This window comes from Staurois parvus, unplaced genomic scaffold (assembly GCF_062004578.1).
Source record: "Staurois parvus isolate SC_StPar_1 unplaced genomic scaffold, SC_StPar_1.0 ptg000024l, whole genome shotgun sequence".
NCBI lineage: Eukaryota > Metazoa > Chordata > Amphibia > Anura > Ranidae > Staurois > Staurois parvus.
The window spans coordinates 2,132,919-2,156,791 of NW_028317820.1; the positions used below are offsets into that span (position 1 = coordinate 2,132,919).

The following is a 23,873-nucleotide window of genomic DNA, read 5'->3' on the forward strand; positions in this document are numbered from 1 at the left end:
GTCGAAAAAAAAGGTTGCCCACCACTGACCTAAGGCTATGATTGTGATTATGACGATACACTGTGGCCCTGATTAACCCTTTGCTTACTGGGCCCTTAAACCCCCTTCATGACCAGAGCGTTTTTTGCAATATATGCAGTGTCGGATTTGTTTTAAATGTTGCAATGGTTTTGCGGCTCCCAGTCTTTTTTTCCCTCTCGGAAACGGGTCCAAGTGGCTCTTTATGTCTTAAAGGTTGCAGACCCCTGCTCTAGACTAAAGCGATCTTGTGAAGAGTTGATTTCTGCCAAAACTAGGGAATATGAAACTTTGCTAGCTCAACACAAGAATAGCCCATCCCCAGATCTGTTCCTCAAAGTGAAACACGCTCGATTAGAACGTAACCTTTGCCTCACCACGAAAGCAGAAAAACAGCTATGATGGCTGAATCAGAAATTTTTCACGTGGTGAGACAAAACTGGTTTTTGGGAGGTCAAATTTCACAGTATCCTCAGAAAATCCTACATGAATTTAGTACTTCACTCCACTACTTTAGTACTTTAGTAAAATACTACTTTATATAGCAAACCCCCAGCTCGTTGAGCCCTCTTTGTTTCAAGATTTTTTGGGACCTTTATGGCTTCCAAGCATTGCTGGAGCTCACAGAGAACTTATGGAACAGCCTATAACTAGCGAAAAACCTGGTAGGGTTCTTAACCTCCCTAGCGGTATGATTATGTCAGTATTTCTGTGCTCAAAGTGGTAAATTGTTTTGCATGGAAATATGTTTTTTTTTATTGTAGGCCTGCAATTCTTAGGAATAACTCACTCAAATCTGTCCGAACAAGAGTCTAGTAAACATCCTGGGTATGATAAAACTTGAAACACGAAATCATAAATTCTAATATAATAAATAATCATAAAAAAAAATAATATAATACTAATAAATTAAATTCAATAATATAATAAAACCAAAAACACTGAAATTTGAAATAAAGCGCCAATTTCGCACATCACTGAACTCGGTCGCAAAATCGTTTTCAGTGTCTGATGACGAATTTCCCCACAAATCATTATCAATCAATTCGGCAAGTGGTTCTAATTTACTATTGCTGTCTCTAGCTGGTCTAAAACCGCTTTTGACCTAAAGGGACGCTTTTTGGACACCATGGACGTTTCTCAGTTTCCAGGCAGAAAGAACAGTAAAAATGCAGGCAGGGCGCCGGACAAAGCACTCGGGACAAAATGTATGTGAAATGGTTTGATACAGAAATGTTATACTATGTGATTTTAGTGTATTTAGTGAATGTCACTTTTAAAATTTTTTAATTTCCCACAGGTTCCGTCCGGAGGACATGGCTGGGGACGTTGCTGGGGGGACATCGCGGGAGCGAAGGACAAGGTAAGTGCTGGAGGTATCCCGGAGCAACGCTGCAGTGTATTCCCGAGTGTAGCTCGAGGTTACCACTTCTGTTACTGAAAGTTTACCCCGAGCTACACTTGGGAATACCTCCAGGGAGGTTAAACTGCTGACATCACATAAATCCCCTGGCCTTGATGGCTTGCAAAATATTTACAATAAAACTTTCTCTGATCAGCTTCTCCCCCATATGGCTCTTTACTTCAGTTCCTTGAGAGAGAACGGTGTGATTCCTTTGGACGAAAATAAAGCTTATATTAGTGTTATACCCAGGGGCGGACTGACCATTTGGAAACTCGGGCACTGCCCGAGGGCCCGGGGTCGGTAGGGGGCCCCATGAGATGCCCCTGGTAGCTTTTTCATAGGACACATGGGCCCATGATCCCCTATTGCCCGCGGGCCCCATGAGTTGTCAGTCCGCCCCTGGTTATATCTAAGCCTAACAAGGACACCACGGATATTCTTAACTATAGACCTATCTCGCTTATTAACTGCAATCTGAAAATCCTGACAAAACTTTTGGCCTTGCGCCTTAATTCTTTTTTTAGCACAATATATTCATAAAGATCAATCGGGTTGTATGCTTGGTCATCAAACGTTAGATCAAATTTGCAGGTCCATAGCTTTAATTTCTACTGTCCGCTCTAATTGGGATGCCCCTCTCTCTCGGGAATTGCTGCTCCTTTCTTTAGACCTTCTTAAGGCTTTTGATAGCTTAACTTGGGACTATTTGTTTACTATCTTGAAAGCTTTTGGATTTGGTCCTACATTTCTTACTCTATTATAGTCCTTCTACCACACACCCTCGGCTCAAGTGTCCATTAGAGGTTACAGATCCTCTATATTTCCAATTCGTCGCAGCACTAGACAAGGTTGTCCGCTCTCCCCCTTACTTTTTGCCATGGCCATAGAACCCTTAGCTATGGCAATCCGCTCTCACTCTGGTATTCGTGGGGTTCACTGTGGTCCTCAGAAACATAAATGCGCTTTATTTGCTGACGATTTTTTAATGTATATTTCCTCCCCTTCGACGACCTAATTTTCTTTCTCTTTTGAACCATTTTTCTGGCCTCTCTGGGCTTTCCTTAAACTCTCAAAAGATGACAGCTCTTAATGTTTCATTGCTCTCTTCTATGGAATGACAGCTTTGGAATATGTATGATTTTCAATGGACCACCAATTCCTTACCCTATTTAGGGATCAATTTGATGGTTTCCATTGAGACTATTTACCAAGCTAATTCCCTCCTCTTTTCAAACACCTTAAAGAGGACCTCTATTGTTGGGCTAATTACTCCATTTCTTGGTTCAGCAGGATCAGCTCTAATAAAATGACGTTTTTGCCCCGGTTATTATATTTTTTTAGGACCTTGCCGATTCTGATTCTGAGACATGAGCTACAACATTTACAGGCCGAGGTGCTTTGTTTTGTTTGGAGCCATAGAAGGCCCTGGATGAACCAAAAAATGCAATACGCCTTGAAAGCTCATGGTGGGATTGGCCTCCCTAATCTCCATACATATTTCCAAGCTGCCCAAATCGCTCAATTGGCCTATACTACCGCCAAGGGATTGGTTCCCCTTTGGGTCTCTATTGAAGCTCTTTCCTGTCATTTTTTAGCGGTTGATGCTCTACTTTGGCTCCCTAGTCGATCTCGTCCTTCCATATTATGTCCTACATTATCTTTCTCATTAACGGTCTGGGATAGGGTATGTCATTGCAAACCCTTAGCCTCTTTGCACACACCTTTAGCCCCTCTATTCTGTAATCCTGAATTTATACTTGGCCTGGTTTCGTCTGCGTTTCAATGGTGGATTAATAAACGGTTATTGAGGATAGGAGACTTCCTCGGGGGTGCCTGACTATATCCTCTTCAATATTTTAAGGATAAAATGCAGTTGCCACCCACTGAAATTTTTAAATTTTAAATTGCCTCTTTTGTTCATTCGAAAATTGCCTTATTGAATGAACCGCCCATCCTGACCTCTTTCGAAGTCTCCTGTCAAGGTAACAATTTGGCTAGAGGCCTTATTTCTATGGTATATGCCCTTCTCACTGATACGAGCTGTAAACTCCCTTATATGGACCAATGGGAATGGGATCTGAATGTCAGTTATAATATGTCAGACTGGCGAGACATAGCTTTAGCTTTGTCCAAAGTTTCTATCAATACCAACTTAATTGAGGCGAACTATAAAACATTATTGAGGTGGTACTTGGTCCCAACTCAGATTGTGAACATGCATCCGCCTACTTCCCCAATGTGCTTTCGGCGATGTGGCCAGGTGGGGTCTATGTTTCACGTCTGGTGGCAATGCCCAATAGCAATTAGATTTTGGATCCGCATATTTAATTTAATATATACGGTGACGGGGTGAATATCTGTAGGGCTCCGAAGACGGCCCTCTTTCATAAATATCCCACTACAATTCCTAAGAACTCCCTTAAGCTGGTTACCTATGTGCCGTTGGCAGCAAGAATTATAGCTAAACATTGGCAGAGTTCTCTTATTCCTCTAGATTATGTTAAATTGAATTGGATCATGATCAACGATAAACTCATCTGTTTCCTACACAACAATACTACTAAATTTGATAAAACATGGGACCCATGGATTCAATACATCTCTGTACCTTGATCCTTCCTGCGGTGACCCTCCTCTTTTTCTTCTTTTGATTTTTATTCTTTCTCTTCTCTTATTTCTCTTTCTTTCCTTTCTTATGTTATTAGGTCTTTTCTCACTCCTTGTAACGAGGTTGGGTGAGCCCATTTGTAATGATTCTACAACATCTGTCATGTTTTTCTTAATGCTTATTTCAGGCATTCTATGTGGCTACCAGTATTGAGTCTTGTTTTTGCGATATATCGTGACATTTGTCTTTGATGTTCTTTGTATTTTGAAAATTTTTCAGTAAAAACCATTGGAAAATAAAAATGCCACCCCATTTATCCAGCCTACCCTGTGTGAAAAAGAACTGTATACTAACCTTTTTTTAGTTTGCTCCAGTCCGTTCTGGTGTTCCTGCAGTTCCAGCTCCCCCATGTCTCAGGAAGCACTCAACAACAGCTGGGAATTCTGAGAACAGTGACATCACCCATATAGCTCGCACATTGTCGGCGCTCCCTCCTCTCCCCTGCAGCAGCCCCTCTCTGACACAGAGGAGCAGGAGCTGCAGGATCAGTTGACCGGAGTGGATTAGAGATCTTTTTTACACAGGTTAGGCATGATAGGTAGGAGGAGGGGGATGGAAAATTTTAGAGAATAGTTTAGTTTTAGGCTAAATTCTACTTTGACACTAGAGACAATTCCACAATCTGTTACAAGTAGATTCAACATCACACTACACAGTCTTCATACATCTGTTTTTATATTGTAAATAAAGCATGGAAAATGTATATCAGAATATAAATGAAGATCACAAATAGAGCCTCTCACTGTGATTAGAGTCCAACAACCGAAGAACTGATTAAATCGAGTGAATATTCTATACTCCTTTAGTAAATCTGCCTCAAAGAGTCAATACAGTACATAATATAGACATATACAAGCGGTATTTAAAGGTAGCCAAACAAATATACAGTACATTTATGCCATGGTGATAAAAGGTAACTAATACATATATCTTACAGTTTGAAGATACGTCTTATCAAAGAAGCAAAGTCCATGCCTTGTTATTTCAACTGAGATTTTCTTTAGGTCAGGTATCGGAGATTAAGGCTCTGTTCACACCTAAGCATTTTTCGAGATTTTTCTGCTTTTTGCAGAAGTGCAGTACAGTCCATTTAAAATGGTTTCCTATGGAACATGTTCACATCTATGCTCTCGTGAGCTGCTGCGTTTTTGGAAAGGGTCAGGGACTTTTTTAAAGTAAAAAGGAGCATTTTTTTGCTACAATAGAATTCAGAGTTGCTGCTGAAATGCATGTAGTGTGTGTTTTTGCCATGTTTTTGCCACTTTTAGCGTTTTTATTCTATTCAGCAGCAAAAAAATTCAACTTTAACAACAAAAAAAGCTGAACAAAATGCGTTAAAAGCGCATCAAAAACAAGTGTAGAAAAACGCAAAACAAACTGCAAAAACCACTGGAGAAAGCATCCAACGCAAAATGCATATATGTGAACCAAGCCTCAGTCATTACAGAATCTTGGACCTATTCCTGATGTTTCTGTGATATATCGTTGTAGGTTATGGGATTAATTTTTTCCATCTAAAGCTCAGGAACCCAACACAAGGCCCACTGTGCCCTAAAACCTCATTCAGATCTGGAATAGCATGTTGAGCGTCAGATCCAGATCACCCCTCCTCCGCATTATAGTAAAAACAAATGTTAAAAAAAAATCCAGGTTTCATAAATGTAATTAGTTAAACAAAAAACATATTCCCATTAATACAGAGGCTCCAAATCATAAGCCAAGAGCTGTGAATGAAATTAGCATTTACTGCAGAAGTATACAAAAACTTGCATAAGTGAGCTAATGTCATTCAGAACTTTAACAGTCCCAAACCTGTGAAAACATCAGAGCTTTAAAGTGAATCTGTGCTTTGCCCATGCGGGCCAAATCAACAGGTATTCTTCGATTCTCCTCCTCTCCGGTCCCATGTACTCCCTGCCGCTCCGTCCATTCAAGGAGAGTGAAAGAAAAGTCCTATGTACGCTATGGGGAAGATTTACTAAAGCTGGAGCTCTCGGAATTTGGTGCAGTTGTGCATGACAGCCAATCAGCTTCTAACTTCATCTTGTTCAATTAGGTGTTGACAGTAAAACCTGGAAGTTGATTGGTTGCTATGCAGAGCTGCACCGTGCAGTTTTAGTAAATAACCCCCTGTGGGTCAATGCAGTTGTAGCTTACAAAGTGCTAATTGGCCCAGTGCTGTGAAATGGGGCGAGTCCAAAACAAGTACTGAGTATTTCATTTGTCACCAAATGGAGAGCATGAGAGTGAAGGAAAGGAAAGTGTGCACTGGGGAGGTAGTGAGGTCAAAGAAAACTTTAGCTACGCCCCAAACATGAAACCACTTCATCCTATTATTACCCTTCTGACAAAACTTCCAGATTTCTTAAAGGATTGAACACTTTTTGTGCCATGATTTTGCTTTCTCTCTTCTCAAGAGTTCTTCCAATTCTCTCACCTGTCTATCAATCTCTTCTTTCTCTTCCTTGATTTGTTGGACCATATTCTTTGTAAATATTTCAAGCTGGTCCTGGCGCCCCCTTTGCCTTATGGCATATTCTGCCTCATTCATACAAACTCCCAGGAAGCCGAGGAATTGATCATCAGCTTCTTGGCTCCGTGGTGGGCTGTTTTCGGTGTAATTCTCAACACAAATTCTGTTATTGCACCCCATATGTCCAAATCTTTTTATGATTGCTGCATCGTTTCCAGACCTGGCGTTCGGGGCACCGACTTTGGTGATCACAACGATAGGAGCAATTCCTGTTAATCAAAACAATTAAAAAGTGTGTATGGCAAAAACTTTTTTTCTTTTTTATAGTGTAGAGAAGAGATAAAACCCCTGTCAGATTACTTTTTGTTCTATTGAGGAGATGTTAACTTCCTGCTCCAGAAATGCAACCATAAGTAAGAGGAAATTCCTACAAAATTAGGAGAATTTCTCTCTTACTTCTCAGCAGGACAGGTGTCTCCTTTGCAGGGGATTACCTACGAATCATGGGGCCTCATAGCAAAATTTTAATGGGACCCAGAAGTGATCTCTCTACTGTCATTGATCTTAACAATAAAGTGTTAGTTCACCTTTACAGAAAATCTGGAGGGTGACCTAACAATGGACCCCCTCTCCATCCTTCCAGTCCCGCTGTACTTCAGTCCTGCAATCCTGAACTTCACCAGTCTGGAGATTTGAAATCACCATGACAATCTCTGTACTGCTCAACCAGTATAGACCAGAGGGATTCTAATTGGTCAGCACTGTTACATGGACAGCGCTAACCAATCAGAATCCATCTAACCCATCCTGTCAGCAGTGCGAGGAGAGGAGAGGAAGCAGCGGGAATTTCAAATCCCTGTACTGGTGTAGTGGCGTGCTGGAGCCTGACAGTACAGGATCATGGGCCTGAAGTACAGCAGGACTGGGGAGATGGAGAGGGTGTCCAGTGTTAGGTCACCTTCCAGGTTTTTTGTAAAGGTGAACTTACAATTTAAGTATGTCTAAATCAGGGACGGGCAAGAATGTCATCAGCACACCAAGGTTCTCTAATATGGGTCGGAAGCTTTAGTAAGCCATCACATAGTTACAGCAAGAGCAAGGTTTCAGTCTTGCAGGACCCCTTCATCAGGCATGTGACGGTCACATGCCTGATGAAGGGGTCCTGCGACACTCCGAAACCTTGCTCTTGCTGTAACTATGTGATAACTTATTAAAGCTTCGGACCCATATTAGAGAACCTTGATGTGCTGATGGCATTCTTCCCTTGTGATGCTTCTCGGTTCCAGCCGATGGTCACTGCAGCACCCACCTAGATGCATAGTCACTCTTTGATGCAGGAATGCGTGCGTTGGGGTTGTGCAATTTTGCTTAAATCAGGGACAGGTTGCAAAATAGCTGTCAACATAGTCAGTACATTACTACGGGCCCATGATGTGGTTAGAGAATAGGGGGCATCAGCTGATGGAATAAAAGTAGTATTAAATTTATGTTGTAAAATGCTGCGTAAACTGTTAACGCTATATAAATCCTGTATAATAATAATAATACTAAATTCTCAATTGTGTTTATGTATGCATTCTAAGTAACCTCTTAAAGCTTCCCCATTACAGAGTTCTTTTAAAACGTGGGCACAAACAGTTCCTGTCTTCTCACCATAACTGGCTCCAGGTTGAGCATTCGAGCTTCACTGAACTTCTAGGTCGGTTGAACATAAGCTCTAAGTGCTTCACATGCAAAGGGAACAGTGCAGGAGCAGAGGAGAGAGGAGTGTGCTTGCCACCAGGTCTGTTTTTGTGGATGCATGAGACTCATTCATATTGACCCCCAGGAACATGAATGCAAAACTAGGCTCCATGGGTCCCTATAAGAGGTAGGAGCCACCTAAAAAAACAGGACCAAGGTGAAGGACATTTAGAGAGCTGTAAAGCACGGGATCACTATGGAGGGGATCTACTGTGCAGGGGACCAGATTCTTCCCATCCTTCAGAATTGTTTCTCTGCCTACAGCTCAAAAGTGTTGGCTAAACCGCTCTCAGACACATCTTTACCCCTCTCCATGATTCCTTTCAAGCACCAGTGTTTGGACACCAGGGGTGGGTATGATGCCTTTATTATACTCTAACACCAAGGAATCTGAATGTCACTACCCACTTGCATATGTAATCATATGGAAAAGTGTCCTGGGCTCCCACTTGGAAAAAAGAAAATTGACCCCAAACGTGGGTGTTAGTTATAAAGTCTGGACTGCTTTGAGTGCTATTATTGTGGGGAATTGCTGTTCCTCAAAAAAACTGGCAGAAAACCTGCAGAACTACCAGCAGCCCTGATGAAGGGGGACTTGCAGCCCCTGAAACACATTGGCTTTCCTTTGTTGCCTGCTACATCTAAGAAAGACCATTCTACACAATACTGACTAGTGAGTTGGCTCTCCCATTGATTCTTATCTTTGTGGAAATAAAAACCTGACAGAGGATCCAACCCCTCTATCCAAAACAAATAAAACATTTTGGCTGGTGTTAGGATTTAAATACTTTTTTTTGTTTTGCAGTAGGGGAAATGTGGTCGTGATTCTCACCACCATTACGATCATTGTCAGTCATCAGCCTAAAGAAAACCTACCTGTGATTTCCCGGCATTTTTGTATTAGCTTTCTCATTGAATTTTCTTCATCTTCTCTGAAATTATATAAACAACTAGAAGAAGACAAAGAAGTGAAAACAATACACAGATGAAATACTGTATATACTGTACATGTGAGCTGTCTTAACCTTTTAGAAATGTTAAAATTCTGCATGAATAAATTCCGGACATGTCAAAATACAATGAGGGGGCAGTATAATTTTTCAGCCCATTTTTCCATTTTTTATCATTAAAACATTTCACTGAGCTCCAGTTCAGTGACATTGCCTAGGCTGAGATGATGTCATCAGCCTGCTGCAGGCATTAGGAGGCATTTCCTTAGTCTACTCTCCCACCTGTGATCAGACTGCAACACTGTAACCTGGTAGCACATCACAAATGTTTGACACAGTCTGTACTGCATGGACACCAGGATTTACATGACTTTTCAGTTGCAGTTATACAGACTTGAAATTTTTTACTTACTAAATCAAACATAGATTGAAGCAACATAAAAAAAAATTAACCCAAACGTTCTATGTATTTGAATCATCTCTCAGAGGTAAAAACAATTAAAATCTGTAAATAAATGTGTGTGAATCTTGCATATTGTATACAGTATTTACATCATGTTTATTAGAATAGTTTGCTGTTCATGTGTCATGATGATTCAAGCTGTTCATTAGAGTACGCTGTCTATATATTAGATTAAGAGATTTCTGAAACTCTGACTATGGGCAATGAAAGGGTTCATATGCATTGGGGGCTATTTACTTAAAGTGGACTTTCACCCATTTTTTCATGTTCCTTGCAACACAATGCTTTCGGTCCCCGCGATTACGTCATTAGTCGATTCCCTAGGGCTCCTGGGATATCGCCATCATCTATCTCAGGAACCTTCAGACCGCACTTGCCTTCCTTCCGGGTTCTGTGTTGATTGACAGGTTGCCTTAACAATGAGGCAAGAACTTCTGCAGACGCCGCCACTGTTATGGCAACCTGTAAGAGGCAGTGTGCCGCGCTGTGTCTTTAATGCGTAGGCGCAAAATCGGGAGGTGCATGCTGGGTAGCCAGCTTCACGGAATCCCAGAAGCAAGTAGGAGCAGGCTTCAGATGCCCACACCAGGGGTCTCCCTAGGCAGATGCGGGGGGTGCGCGCCGCACAGGGTGACACCGGACCCACTCCACAAAAAGGTAAGTTTTAAAGCAAGTCGACGAGCGTAATGGATCGGAGTCCAATCCATTATGCTCCCCAAACCGCAGATCGGATCCATCTTGTGGGGATCTTCGGCTTGCTTTAAAACTTACCTTTTTGTGGAGCTCCTGGAGAGATCAGTTAACCCCGTATAGGTTGCAAGCTGACGATCTCCACAGGATGGATTGGATCTGCGGATTGGGGAGCATAATGGATCGGACTCCGATCCATTATGCTCAATCCGTAGATCCGATCTATCAAGCAGGGATCGTCGGAGGGGGTGTCACCAAGTGTTCCGGCACCGGGTGACACCAACCCTAGGGACACCCCTGGCCCACACTAGTAATGGCCACTGCCTGTCTGCTGGGATCCTGTGATGAATGTCATATTTACAAGGAAGAAGAAGAAGTACACTTATAACAGTATCCTTTTTATATCATGCAACTAAAGAGAATCACAGGGGTGCCTTTTGTAGAACACTGCCAAGGTGACTGGAGCTCCGCTTTAAGCTGGAGAGTGCAAAGTCAGGCTCACGTCTGCATAGAAACCAGTCAGCTTCTAACTTCAGCTTGTTCAATGAAGATTTCGCAATAAAACTTGGAAGCTGATTGGTTTCAATGCAGAAGTGAGCAGGATTTGGCACTCTCCAGCTTCAGTAAGTAAACTCCATTGTGTTATGTAATGGTTACTGGTCGATGTTTAAAGGGATAATATTAAATATGATTTAAAGCTGAATTCCAGGTATGAATGTTATTGCATAGTTACATTTGTCCAGCTTGAATCAATGTAAATATGCACATGGGTCCTGTGCCAAGAAACTGCCCTGCTGCATAGTAACCAGAGGGGGTCGTCCTTTTGTATTCCTGAGGTTGCACTGGGTACCAATAGCTGTGCAGTTGTGCAGGGCAACCAGATGCCAAAGAGACTTGTCTCATGGTCCCCACCTGTGAGGCCTTAGACTGTCCAATATTCACAGTTGCTTAAAGTGTTACTAAACCCACAACAGTACAATAAGTCTGTATATGCAGTAAAGCATGCTTGTTATACTCACTGTGGAACCTAAGGGGTTAATCCTCTGCATGGTGGCAAAGGCTGTTTGATCCTGTCTTCTCTGCCCCTCCTCTTGTTCAAATTTCAGCATCTTATCATCTGATAAGACAGACTGAACCCGTAGCCATTCTGCACATGCTCAGTTTGGTGTGTATTGCTAGAGAGGGTTTTTTTTCTTGGGAGAGTGCATGTGGTCAGCACAGGGCCAATCAGCACTGTCTAAACAGAGGGTCAGGGGTTTTGCATCCTCCTAGAGCAGAAAGAAAACTCCTACTGCAAGCTTTAACCAGTGCTAGGCTGGACACTGATAGAAGTCACAAGACTGCTATATACTGCTGATGAGAAAAGGTATTTAGCAGTTTATATTTACTAAAATAATTGCACTTCCATGTTGTGTGTACTGTGGTAGACCAGATATAGTGAAAGCAGGGTCCGGGGAGAGCGGATATAGTGAATGTAGGGTCCAGGGAGAGCGGATATAGTGGATGCAGGGTCTGGGGAGAGCAGATATAGTGAATGCAGGGTCCGTGGAGACCAGATATAGTGAATGCAGGGTCCAGGGAGACCAGGTATAGTGAATGCAGGGTCCGGGGAGAGCGGATATAGTGAATGCAGGGTCCAAGGATACCAGATATAGTAAATGTAGGGTCCGGGGAGACCAGATATAGTGAATGCAGGGTCCAAGGATACCAGATATAGTAAATGTAGGGTCCAGGGAGACCAGATATAGTGAATGCAGGGTCCGGGGAGACCAGGTATAGTGAATGCAGGGTCCAAGGAGAGTGGATATAGTGAATGCAGGGTCCGGGGAGACCAGATATAGTGAATGCAGGGTCCTGGGAGACCGGATAAAGTGAATGCAGGATTCAGCAGGATTTAGTAACACTTTAAGGAGAAGACTGTCATCTAATTGCTTAGTACTAACCATTTTGGAGTATCCCATGTCCTAATCCCTCTCCTGTTATCAGCAATAAATTTCAAGACAACCCCTAGACTGTTTATTGGAGCCACAGTGAATGGACTTTTGCTTGGGTGGCTGGTGGCCTCTGTACTGTGTGGGAGAGAACCAGTAAAAATGATTGGCCCCTGTGGGGGTAGTGCTACAGATGGTAAAGAAACCCCACTGAATTAACAATACACTCCTTGAAAAAGTATTCATACCCCTTGAAATTTCCAAATTTTGTCATGTTACAAAAAAAAACGTAAATGTATTTTCTTGGGATTTTATGTGATAAACCAACACAAAGTGGCACATAAAGGTGAAGTGGAAGGAAAATGATAAATGGTTTTCAAAATTTTCTACAAATATTTATCTGAAAAGTGTGGCGTCGATTTGTATTCAGCCCCCTTTACTCGGATACCCCTAACAAAAATCTAGTGGAACACCTGTGTCCACCTGTGTGTATTTTATTCTCAGTATAAATATAACTGTTCTGTGAAGCCCTCAGAGGTTTGTTAGAGAACATTAGTGAACAAACAGCATCATGAAAACCAAGGAACACATCAGACAGGTCAGGGATAAAGTTGTACAGAAGTTTAAAGCAGGGTTAGGTTATAAAAAAAATATCCCAAGCTTTGAACATGTCACAGAGCACAGTTCAATCCATCATCTGATAATGGAAAGAGTATGGCACAACTGCAAACCTACCAAGACTTGGCCGTCCACCTAAACTGACAGGCCATGCACTCCACAAATCTGGCCTTTATGGAAGAGTGGCAAAAAGAAAGCCATTGTTGAAAGAAAGCCATAAGAAGTCCCATTTGCAGTTTGCGAGAAGCCATGTGGGAGATATAGCAAACATGTGGAAGAAGGTGCTCTGGTCAGATCAGAGCAAGATTTAAATTTTTGGCCTAAAAGCAAAACGCTGAGTGTGGTGGAAAACTAACACTGCACATTCCATGAATGCACCATCCCCACTGTGAAAAATGGTGGTGGCAGCATCATGTTGAGGGGATGTTTTTCTTCAACAGGGACAGGGAAGCTGGTCAGAGTTGATGGGAAGATGGATGGAGCCAAATACAGGGAAATCTTAGAAGAAAACCTGTTAGAGTCTGCATAAGACTTGAGACTGGGGCGGAGGTTCCCCTTCCAGCAGGACAACGACCCGAAACATCCAGCCAGAGCTACAATGGAATGGTTTAGATCAAAGCATATTCCTGTGTTAGAATGGCAAAATCACAGCCCAGACAGAAATCCAATGGAGAATCTGTGGCAAGATTTGAAAATCGCTGTTCACAGATGCTCTCCATCCAATCTGACAGAGCTTGAGATATTTTGCAAAGATGAATGGGCAAGAATTTCTCTTTCTAGATGTGCAAAGCTGGTAGAGACATCCCCAAAAAAACTTGCAGCTGGAATTGCAGTGAAAGGGGGTCCAAAGTATTGACTCCGGGGGGCTGAATACAAATACACGTCACACTTTTCAGATATTTATTTCTAAAAAATGTTGAATACCATTTATCATTTTCCTTCCACTTCACAATTATGTGCCATTTTGTGTTGGTCTATCAGATCCAATCCCAATAAAATACATTTACCTTTTCGGTTGTAACATGAAAAAATGTGGAAAATTTCAAGGGGTCAGAATACTTTTTAAGGCACTGTATCCTGTGTATTTCAGGACAATCAGTAGAGAACGGATGACAATCAGCCATCAATATTTAGCAATTCACAAAGTTGACTTTTTGTTCATTTCAACATTAGATGTTCGTGTTGTTTAGGCTGGATCAGACCTAGTTCAGATCCTTCCCTTTCCCCCCAAGTTCCCCTCAAAGTTATCCCTTCAGAATTGTTTCTCTATCTACAGCTCAAAAATGTTGCCCAAAATGCTCTCAAACACACCTCTTCACAACTCTCCATAATGCTTTTTGTGCACCAGTGTTTGAACTCTCTGCTAGGGAAGAGTACTCTTTAGTATACTTATCATCCTAGAATCTGATGATCACTAGGCTCCTGATCTCCCACTTAGAAAATGAATGTTGGCTCCAAATATGGGAGATGGATACTAAATTGTTTCAAAGGTAGCAACAGGACTGACGTTAGGCACCCGGTGGTGCCTACAAGTATATGTGATGGTTTCAAATGCATCTCTGTGTTTCAGTGGAGCCCCTAGGATCATAGACCAAGACTGTACCTGGATTTTTGCCCCCCCCCCAAAAAAAAATGCCCTGTTTCCATCATTCAGCTGTGAAAGGCTAAACTTCAATGGGCAGTACAGGTCCTGGCAGAGCCGGGTCAAGGAGTAAGCAAAATAGGAGGCTGCCTTGGGTGCCTCAGCAGGAGGAGTTGAGGGGGGGAAATAAAGAGGGCAGGACCTGCAGCCTATACTGATGGGGTAGTTCACAGCTTTTGGGGGCGCACTTTGGCCTTTTTGCCTTGGATGTCAAAGAACATTGTTCTGCCACTGGTAGTTCTTCTACATAAAGCATCCCATTTGTTAGGTTTAGTTCTTTAAACAGTATGTGAAATATATATGCCCCCCTGCCCGCACCCCCCCCCCCACCCTCTCCATTACGACCAACAACGCTACTATCAGTCCCACCATGTAAGCCAAGGTCCTAGGTGCCATCCTAGACTCTAACCTGTCCTTCCAATCTCATGCCCAATCGCTGACTACCGTATGCAGGTTCCACCTCCGCAACATCTCCAAAATACGTTCGTTCCTAACCCCAGACACTACTAAACAACCTGTTCACTCCCTTATTATCTCACGCCTGGACTACTGCAACTCCCTTCTCACCGGCCTACCCCAATACAGGCTATCCCCACTCCAGTCTATCCTGAACTCAGCGGCCAGACTCATCTACCTTACCAACCGATCCACTTCTGCCACCCCCCTCTGTCATTCCCTCCACTGGCTCCCGATTGCCCAACGCATCAAATTCAAACTACTAACATTGACATACAAAGCCATTCATAATGCTGCCCCAAACTACCTCACCAACCTGAAACCCAAATACCACCCTACCCGTAATCTTTGCTCCTCGCAAGACCTCCTACTCTCTATATCCCTGGTCTCCACCTCTCACGCCCAACTGCAGGACTTCTCCAGAGCTTCCCCCATCCTCTGGAACTCACTTCCCCAATCCATCAGATTGTCCCCTACCCTCCTCACCTTTAGGCGCACCCTGAAAACCCATCTCTTCAGGGAAGCCTACCCCACCCTCACCTAACAGCCGATCCCCTCCACTCCTCACTCCATTCCATCCCCCACAGCCATCTCCTGTACCACCATCCCCTCCCTCCTAGACTGTAAGCTCAAAAGGGCAGGGCCCTCTAACCCCTCATGTATTGTATATTGTTTTGCTACTGTATTGTCTCATGTCTTGTCCCCCATTCTAATGTACAGCGCTGAGCAAACCCTTTGGCGCTATATAAACACTGTATAATAATAATATATTAGATACCATGATATCGAATACATATGTCATGGCACATGACAAACCTGTGTACAATGACAGGAAGAATAATTTCATTTGTTTGTTTGTTGACTTCTGGAATACATCTTATAGTCTCCTTCAAATTGTCCTTTTCCCATTCAACATCCCCTTCTAGCCGCAAGTTTCCTGGAAGAGTGAAAAAATAATTATATTTAAAGTGGACCTTTCAGCAACTTTTCAAGTCTGCATGAATACAGTGGGGCAAAAAAGTATTTAGTCAGCCACCAATTGTGCAAGTTCTCCCACTTATAAAGATGAGAGAGGCCTGTAATTGGCATCATAGGTAGACCTCAACTATGAGAGACAAAATGAGAAACAAAATCCAGACAATCATATTGGCTGATTTGGAAAGAATTTATTTGCAAATTATGGTGGAAAATAAGTATTTGGTCACCTACAAACAAGCAAGATTTCTGGCTCTCACAGACCTGTACATTCTTCTTTAAGAGGCTCCTCTGTCCTGCACTCATTACCTGTATCAATGGCACCTGTTTGAACTTGTTATCAGTATAAAAGACACCTGTCCACAACCTCAAACAGTCACACTCCAAGCTCCACTATGGTGAAGACCAAAGAGCTGTCGAAGGACACCAGAAACAAAATTGTAGACCTGCACCAGGCTGGGAAGACTGAATCTGCAATAGGCAAGCAGCTTGGTGTGAACAAATCAACTGCGGGAGCAATAATTAGAAAATGGAAGACATACAAGACCACTGATAATCTCCCTCGATCTGGGGCTCCACGCAAGATCTCACCCCGTGGGGTCAAAACGATCACAAGAACGGTGAGCAAAAATCCCAGGACCACACGGGGGGACCTAGTGAATGACCTGCAGAGAGCTGGGACCAACGTAACAAAGGCTACCATCAGTAACACACTACGCCGCCAGGGACTCAGATCCTGCAGTGCCAGACGTGTCCCCCTGCTTAAGCCAGTACATGTCCGGGCCCATCTGACATTTGCCAGAGAGTATTTGGATGATCCAGAAGAGGATTGGGAGAATGTCATATGGTCAGATGAAACCAAAATAGAACTGTTTGGTAGAAACACAACTCGTCCTGTTTGGAGGAGAGAGAATGCTGAGTTGCATCCAAAGAACACCATACCTACTGTGAAGAATGGGGGTGGCAACATCATGCTTTGGGGCTGTTTCTCCGCAAAGGGACCAGGACGACTGATCCATGTACAGGACAGAATGAATGGGGCCATGTATCATGAGATTTTGAGTGCAAACCTCCTTCCATCAGCAAGGGCATTGAAGATGAAACGTGGCTGGGTCTTCCAACATGACAATGATCCCAAACATACCGCCCGGGCAACGAAGGAGTGGCTTCGTAAGAAGCATTTCAAGGTCCTGGAGTGGCCTAGCCAGTCTCCAGATCTCAACCCCATAGAAAACCTTTGGAGGGAGTTGAAAGTCCGTGTTGCCCAGCGACAGCCCCAAAACATCACTGCTCTAGAGGAGATCTGCATGGAGGAATGGGCCAACATACCAGCAACAGTGTGTGCCAACCTTGTGAAGACTTACAGGAAACGTTTGACCTCTGTCATTGCCAACAAAGGATATATAACAAAGTATTGAGATGAACTTTTGATCTTGACCAAATACTTATTTTCCACCATAATTTGCAAATAAATTCTTTCCAAATCAGCCAATGTGATTGTCTGGATTTTTTTTCTCATTTTGTCTCTCATAGTTGAGGTCTACCTATGATGCCAATTACAGGCCTCTCTCATCTTTTTAAGTGGGAGAACTTGCACAATTGGTGGCTGACTAAATACTTTTCTGCCCCACTGTATATTACTGACATGTCACATATACAGCAGCAGTATAATTGAAAAAAGAAATCATTTTATCAGTACAAATCCATCCTTGAGCTCCAATCTGTGATTTTCCTCGGCTGAAATGTGACCAGTGTGCTGCAGGCAGGAGGAAGCATTTCCTCAGTCTCTTTCTCATAGTGAGATTGCCTCAGTGACTAAAGTGCCTAAAGAGGAGCATTACCATAAGAGTTAAGTACCGCTCATTCTCTACCTCCCCCAACCTCAAATTCAGTTGCAACTGAACTGGGGAGAGAGAACCTTTTTTTGGTTGGTACCTATAACAGACCAATTAAAAATACACACTCCTGCGCCACAGGATAATCTCCAACCTAAGGTATGAGATGCTGCTGCGCACTAGTCTAAAACACCAAATAATGTAAACCAAAATTAACAGCGCAAAACAATACCCAAACCAAATTAATTACATAATAATAAAAATTAAAATTATATAAACTATATTATAGTGTCCAAAAAAAACATAAAGTCCTTTCTCCCAAATTCCAGAGTGCTTCAACAAAAAAATATTAATTTTAGGGTTATCCTCCTGTGATATGTGCTTCCACCATCCACCAGTGCTGTAACCAACATAAACTGCACTCACCAGATATTGGTGAATAGTAGGCCTTTTAGGACTTTAAGGGATCCTACACCCCCTTGACAGCCTCCAGACCTCCATTTCACCATACAGGGCTAGGATGATCCTTCCACTCACTTCTTGATAAAGACTTCTAAACCCGCTCCACGCATTTCGCCCCTCCCACTGGGCATTCTCTGGGCGTTCCGGTCTGCCGTCTGAACGTCCTGCACAACTTCCGGTGAGTGGAACGCACGCTGAGCAGTGCGTTCCAAGTGGCCATTTTGTGATCTGGTTGTCATACATACTGTCATCCTCTGAAAATCAAGCTGTGAGATTTCTGGAGCTGTTCCTGGATGTTGTGTATACTTTGTCCAGCTGGTGGAGGCTAATAAACAATGCTTTTATGGATCTTGTGAAATGTGAGTGGCCTGGTATTATTAACTACATGGTATATGGTCATTAACAATATTACACTATATACAAAAAAAATTTTTCCCTTCGGCACAACTGTGGAGCGGGTTTGGAAGTCTTTATCAAGAAGTGAGTGGAAGGATCATCCTAGCCCTGTATGGTGGAATGGAGGTCTGGAGGCTGTCGAGGGGGTGTAGGATCCCTTAAAGTCCTAAAAGGCCTACTATTCACCAATATCTGGTGAGTGCGGTTTATGTTGGTTACAGCACTGGTGGATGGTGGAAGCACATATCACAGGAGGATAACCCTAAAATTAATATTTTTTTGTTGAAGCACTCTGGAATTTGGGAGAAAGGACTTTATGTTTTTTTTGGACACTATAATATAGTTTATATAATTTTAATTTTTATTATTATGTAATTAATTTGGTTTGGGTATTGTTTTGCGCTGTTGATTTTGACCTATAACAGACCGCCTGTCACCGTGATTGGGTGATTCCATCAAAGAACTGCTTCCTCACCGCTGGGACACAGGACCTAGGTATTATGGCTGGGCATTGCACCCAAGGCTAGGTGACACTTGCTTAGGTGCAAAACTGGAACTATTTTATTGAACAGAAATGCAGGTTTTTATATACATTAAAAATAGGGGCAGTCCCCACATGAACAATAAAAGCAAATATTACACATTAGGATAAACATCCCACACAGTTTAGGTAAGAGCTTGATCACATTATGCTAAACCAGGGGTAGGCAACCTGAGAGCTTCAGGACTACAAGTTCCATCATGCCTCTGCAAGTCTTTGCTGTAACTGTCAGTTTTGTAATCTTTGCAATGCCTCATGGGAAATGTAGTTCCACAACAGCCTACCACTGTCATAAACAGTGCAAATGGTAAACAGTGCTGCTAATAGCTAACATTGATCTAATGAACAGTAAGCTAATCAACAGCCAAGCACCCAGGCCAGCCAGGAGCCCACCCAGACAGCCCAGCACCTCCAGCCCCAAATACACAAAGTACATTACACATGCTATCTTCCAGGTGTTTGCTTTCACTTGTATAACCTGTCCATCATAAGACAAAACTCGTACAATATTCCAACGGTCTGAAAAAGTGGAATTAATTTATCTTCATAAATTTCTTGAGGGAGATTGTTGATAAATATTTCTGTCCCAAGTAGAGGAGCTTCTCCAACCCAGTCTGCAGGAGAGCCCCTATTTCCTCTGACCTGTTTAAGATTACACCTTCCTACCCACTCCAGAAGGGAAGCTGTATTGTCTGTATTCAGAGAACTACTCCGAGCATCACTCTCAGCATTCATCACGTTGTCCATCATTAGAGAATTATCTGCTCTCTCCATGGGCCATAATCAGTGGGTAGAAGGCTAGCCCCTAGTCCCCACCAAAAGCTCCTGTCCTGGTTGGGTCTGTTACAGTACCTGCTCCCACTTCCTCAATTTTCGCTTGGAGGTGGGGATGGCATGGCCTCATCCCAACCCTCTCTCAGCCCACTGCCTCCTGGAATAAAGTCACAAGTCCCAGGAGGCTGCAGGACTGGTCACCCTGCCCATACAATCTCACACATGCATAGTGGGGAGCTGACTGTGAGAAATCAAAAGGTAAAAGCCAGGTCCCAAATGCAAGAAGGTGCCAGGGATCTGCAAAGTTGAGAGGAATCCTCTGCGAGAAAGAAAGCACTGAACCCCATGGGGTGGTGAGCACCTGTTTTCTAAAAGTAGGCAGTTATAGCCATTGTAGCTGTTGACATTTAAATTACACAATGCCTTGTGAAGGTCTTCTTTAATTTCAATCCAGGTATGTAAAATTATATGTCAGGGCATAGTCCATGCACAACATCCTAACAGTTACGGATAGGAACATTTTGTTTTTGTAAAAATAAACTAAAATTGAAAAAACACAACACAAAGAAAAAGTCATGTATTTGTGATCTTTTTAATGTTTGGGTCAGACGGTCAAAGTCTCTCTAAAAGAAACCAGTTCAGCAGAAATATAGAAAGAAAATAAACAAGCACCAATGGCTACATAAGAACAGAGCTGAAACAAACTAGGTCACAGTGCCTCTTCCACATGGCAACAGAGCTTGCACTCAGTGTTTTTCAGAATGCTACAACAGAAGGCTCCAGGCATACTTGCCATTGCACAGGCTGGGAGAACTTTATACAATTCATACACCTGGATGGAAGCCTATTATTTAAAGGAGAAGTACAGCCAAAGCTTTTTTGGCTTTATTTGTATGGATTACAGGAGTGCATTTTGTTCTGCACTCCTGAAGCTCACTGTCAGCTGACATCACTCAGCAGCTCCAGGCTGGGAAAAGATCTCGACTTTAAAGTCGGGATCCACCCCAAAGTTTAGAGCAGCACCTGGCTCAGCCTCTCAGCAAGCCGAGAGAGCCTGAGCCAGCCACTCCTGCCCCCTGCCCCCTGCCCCCTGCCCCCTCCACAGCCCAGTGCTCTCTAGAGCGGGGGGAGAGCAGATAGCAATGACTGCATTCCCACTCTCTGCTCAGAGTGGTTGCGAGAATTCAATTCAGCGGTCATGTGATAGCTGAGTTTTCATACTTAGAGTAGGCGGAGGACAGATGCAGCATTGGACCGATGCTGCATCCACCTAGGTAAGGAGGAAAAAACACTTGAGCAACTTGTCATGCAACTTTGGACACTAAAGTTGCACGACAAGTCGTACCCTATGTTTTTCAATGACAACCATTCAAATATGTACGATTTAAAGTTGCAGCGACTTCTAAGTAGTTCATGCACTACTTTGGTATGACTTTCATGCAACTTGAGTACCATAGACTGCAATGTAAACTCACAAATGTCTTATGAAAGTTGCACCTGAATGTTATAAATGTAACAGTTGTCCATTATCATTAATGAAAGCCAAAGTTGTATCCAAGTTGCACCCATCCAAAGTTGCATCAAAGTTGCAATCCAAAGTCATACAACTTTGGAGTCTTACAAGTGTGAATGGAACCTCAAAGTTGTGTCAAAGTTGCACTTCAAAGTCATACGACTTTGGAGTCTTACAAGTGTGAATGGAACCTTAGACTGATCCAACTAATTTAGATCCTTCCATCTGCTGCCCATCACCCTGTAAATAAGCACTCCACTGGAAGTCCTTCTATATACACAGTATTGACCGTCTGCCACCAGCCCAACATCTAGAATGTCTTTGGGATTTCCCATGAAGAATTTTCTCGCTGTATATCCTGAATGCTCCCTCACTCCCACAATTTATCTTGCACGTAACATAACTGAAAAACCCAAGAAAAAGAGCTCACTTAAGATTGGTGGAGCTGGGAACCTGGGTGTTTCCACACTTGTCCCTTTGAATAGGGAGACTTCTGATGACCTCTACACACAACCACTGTGGAGACCAAGAGTATGAACAATGTGCAGAGGACCCCTACATTTTGAGGCACAGTAGCCTCTGCCACCACTCTGCCTTTATCCTTGTGTGACAAAAGTAGAAGTTTCACCAAAAGCCATATCATACACAAGGCAAACTAGGCAGGAGCCTACGACCTGGTGGATGGCCAAAGGGGCCACCTACAACCTCTCTGTTCCTGCAGTAAAAAAAAAGGTTATAGTTTGTGAAAGCTGTGCAGCTGCTTGTTACTTCACAGGGGAGGATGTTCTTGTAGGCAGTTCACGTCTGGTGGAAGATGTGGGGGGGAACTGCCAGTGCAAAGAATGCAAATGAATTGTTTATATGTGTTTACTGCAATCCTTATCAATGTCAGTTAAAAGGGATGGGGTGGGCAAAGCTGCTGCCCTGCCTAGGGCCCCATTCTGACTTATTTATCTCTTGCTGGATTTGCAGTAAAAAGACTGGCATTGCTGCACTCTACTTACTTTGCTGAGCACACACTTCCAAAATCTCCCCCGGCTTCATCTTCTTGAACCCTCTGTTGTCGGTTATGCGAATGGTGTCCGTGAGATAGTGTGACATCCTCTTCATTGTGTTCCCACCTTCATCTTCCCCAGCTCCAGCCAAGTTCCGATATATCTCATTCTTTACCACACACATACAGGAATTGATGAGCGATGACTTGCCATGTCCTGTGAACCCACAGAGTAGTATATGGAGTCGTTCAATACCATGGTGAGAGTTCTCAGCCCTGATGCCTGGGGCATATCCCTGAATGTCCTCTAGGAGAGTTCTAGGAGCTAACATGATGTGACCAGTGGAAGTTGGCACAACGAGACAGAAAAAAGAAACGTCTTTTCGGTCTTAGCACAAGAGTGAAAGTGAAAATAGGTTCAGAAAATGCATCAAATAAGTGTTATGATACACTGAGAGGGGAGGAGGTAGAGGAGGAAGTAAAAGAAGGGAAAACATGAAGGGGGAGAACAGAAAAGTGTGATGGAGAGGAAAGAGAGCAGACAGGAGGGAGGAGAAAGAATAGGAAACAGAAGAGAGTAAGCAGGGAAAGAGGGGAAGAAGGGGAGAATGGAGACCAAGGCCTGGCTACCAAGTCTTTTGTTTTCATTTGTAACCATTTAAGAGCACCTGTATGTGAGCCATTGCACAGTACTTTCCCTAAGTGGGCCCTGTGATCAGCTGAATCCTTAGTACTTGGTAGTTCTTTCACATAATTTGCACATGGATATATAATGATACTATATACACTATATTGCCAAAAGTATTGGGCCGCCTGCCTTTCCACGCACATGAAGTTTAATGGCCCCCCAGTCTTAGTCCGTAGGGTTCAATATTGAGTTGGCCCCGCCCTTTGCAGCTATAACAGCTTCAACTCTTCTGGGAAGGCTGTCCACAATGTTTAGGAGGGTGTCTATGGGAAGGTTGGACCATTCTTCCAGAAGTACTGTGAGGTCAGGCACTGATGTCGGGGGAGGAGGCCTGGCTCGCAGTCTCCACTCTAATTCATCCCAAAGGTGTTCTATGGGGTTGAGGTCAGGACTCTGTGCAGGACAGTCAAGTTCCTCCACCCCAAACTGCCTCCTCCATGTCTTTATGGACCTTGCTTTGTGCACTGGTGCACAGTCATGTTGGAACAGGAAGGGGCCATCCCCAAACTCTTCCCACAAAGTTGGGAGCATGAAATTGTCCAAAATGTCTTGGTATGCTAACGCCTTAAGAGTTCCCTTCACTGGAACTAGGGGGCCAAGCCCAACCCCTGAAAAACAACCTCCCACCATAATCCCCC

General features: G+C 43.2%; 1 protein-coding gene across 1 annotated transcript; it reads right to left on the minus strand.

Moving 5' to 3' along the window:
- Positions 1-4,749: 4,749 nt before the first annotated feature.
- On the minus strand, positions 4,750-22,932 carry LOC149472073 (uncharacterized). Its single transcript, XM_089693455.1, has 4 exons — positions 22,558-22,932; positions 15,874-15,994; positions 9,184-9,257; positions 4,750-6,833 (listed from the first exon to the last, which is right to left on the minus strand). The coding sequence occupies exons 1-4, from the start codon at positions 22,877-22,879 to the stop codon at positions 6,457-6,459; spliced, it is 894 nt and encodes a 297-aa protein (XP_089549581.1). The 5' UTR covers positions 22,880-22,932; the 3' UTR covers positions 4,750-6,456.
- Between the last annotated feature and the right edge of the window lie 941 nt (positions 22,933-23,873).

Bases quoted from the DNA above. Each gene is read 5' to 3' on its own strand.
- LOC149472073 (XM_089693455.1), bottom strand. From the start codon at position 22,879: ATGTTAGCTCCTAGAACTCTCCTAGAGGACATTCAGGGATATGCCCCA. The intron at 15,995-22,557 runs GTAAGTAGAGTG...TCACTCTTCCAG, and splicing joins GGAAGTGTGTGCTCAGCAAA to GAAACTTGCGGCTAGAAGGG. The intron at 6,834-9,183 runs GTAGGTTTTCTT...TTTGATTAACAG, and splicing joins AAAATGCCGGGAAATCACAG to GAATTGCTCCTATCGTTGTG.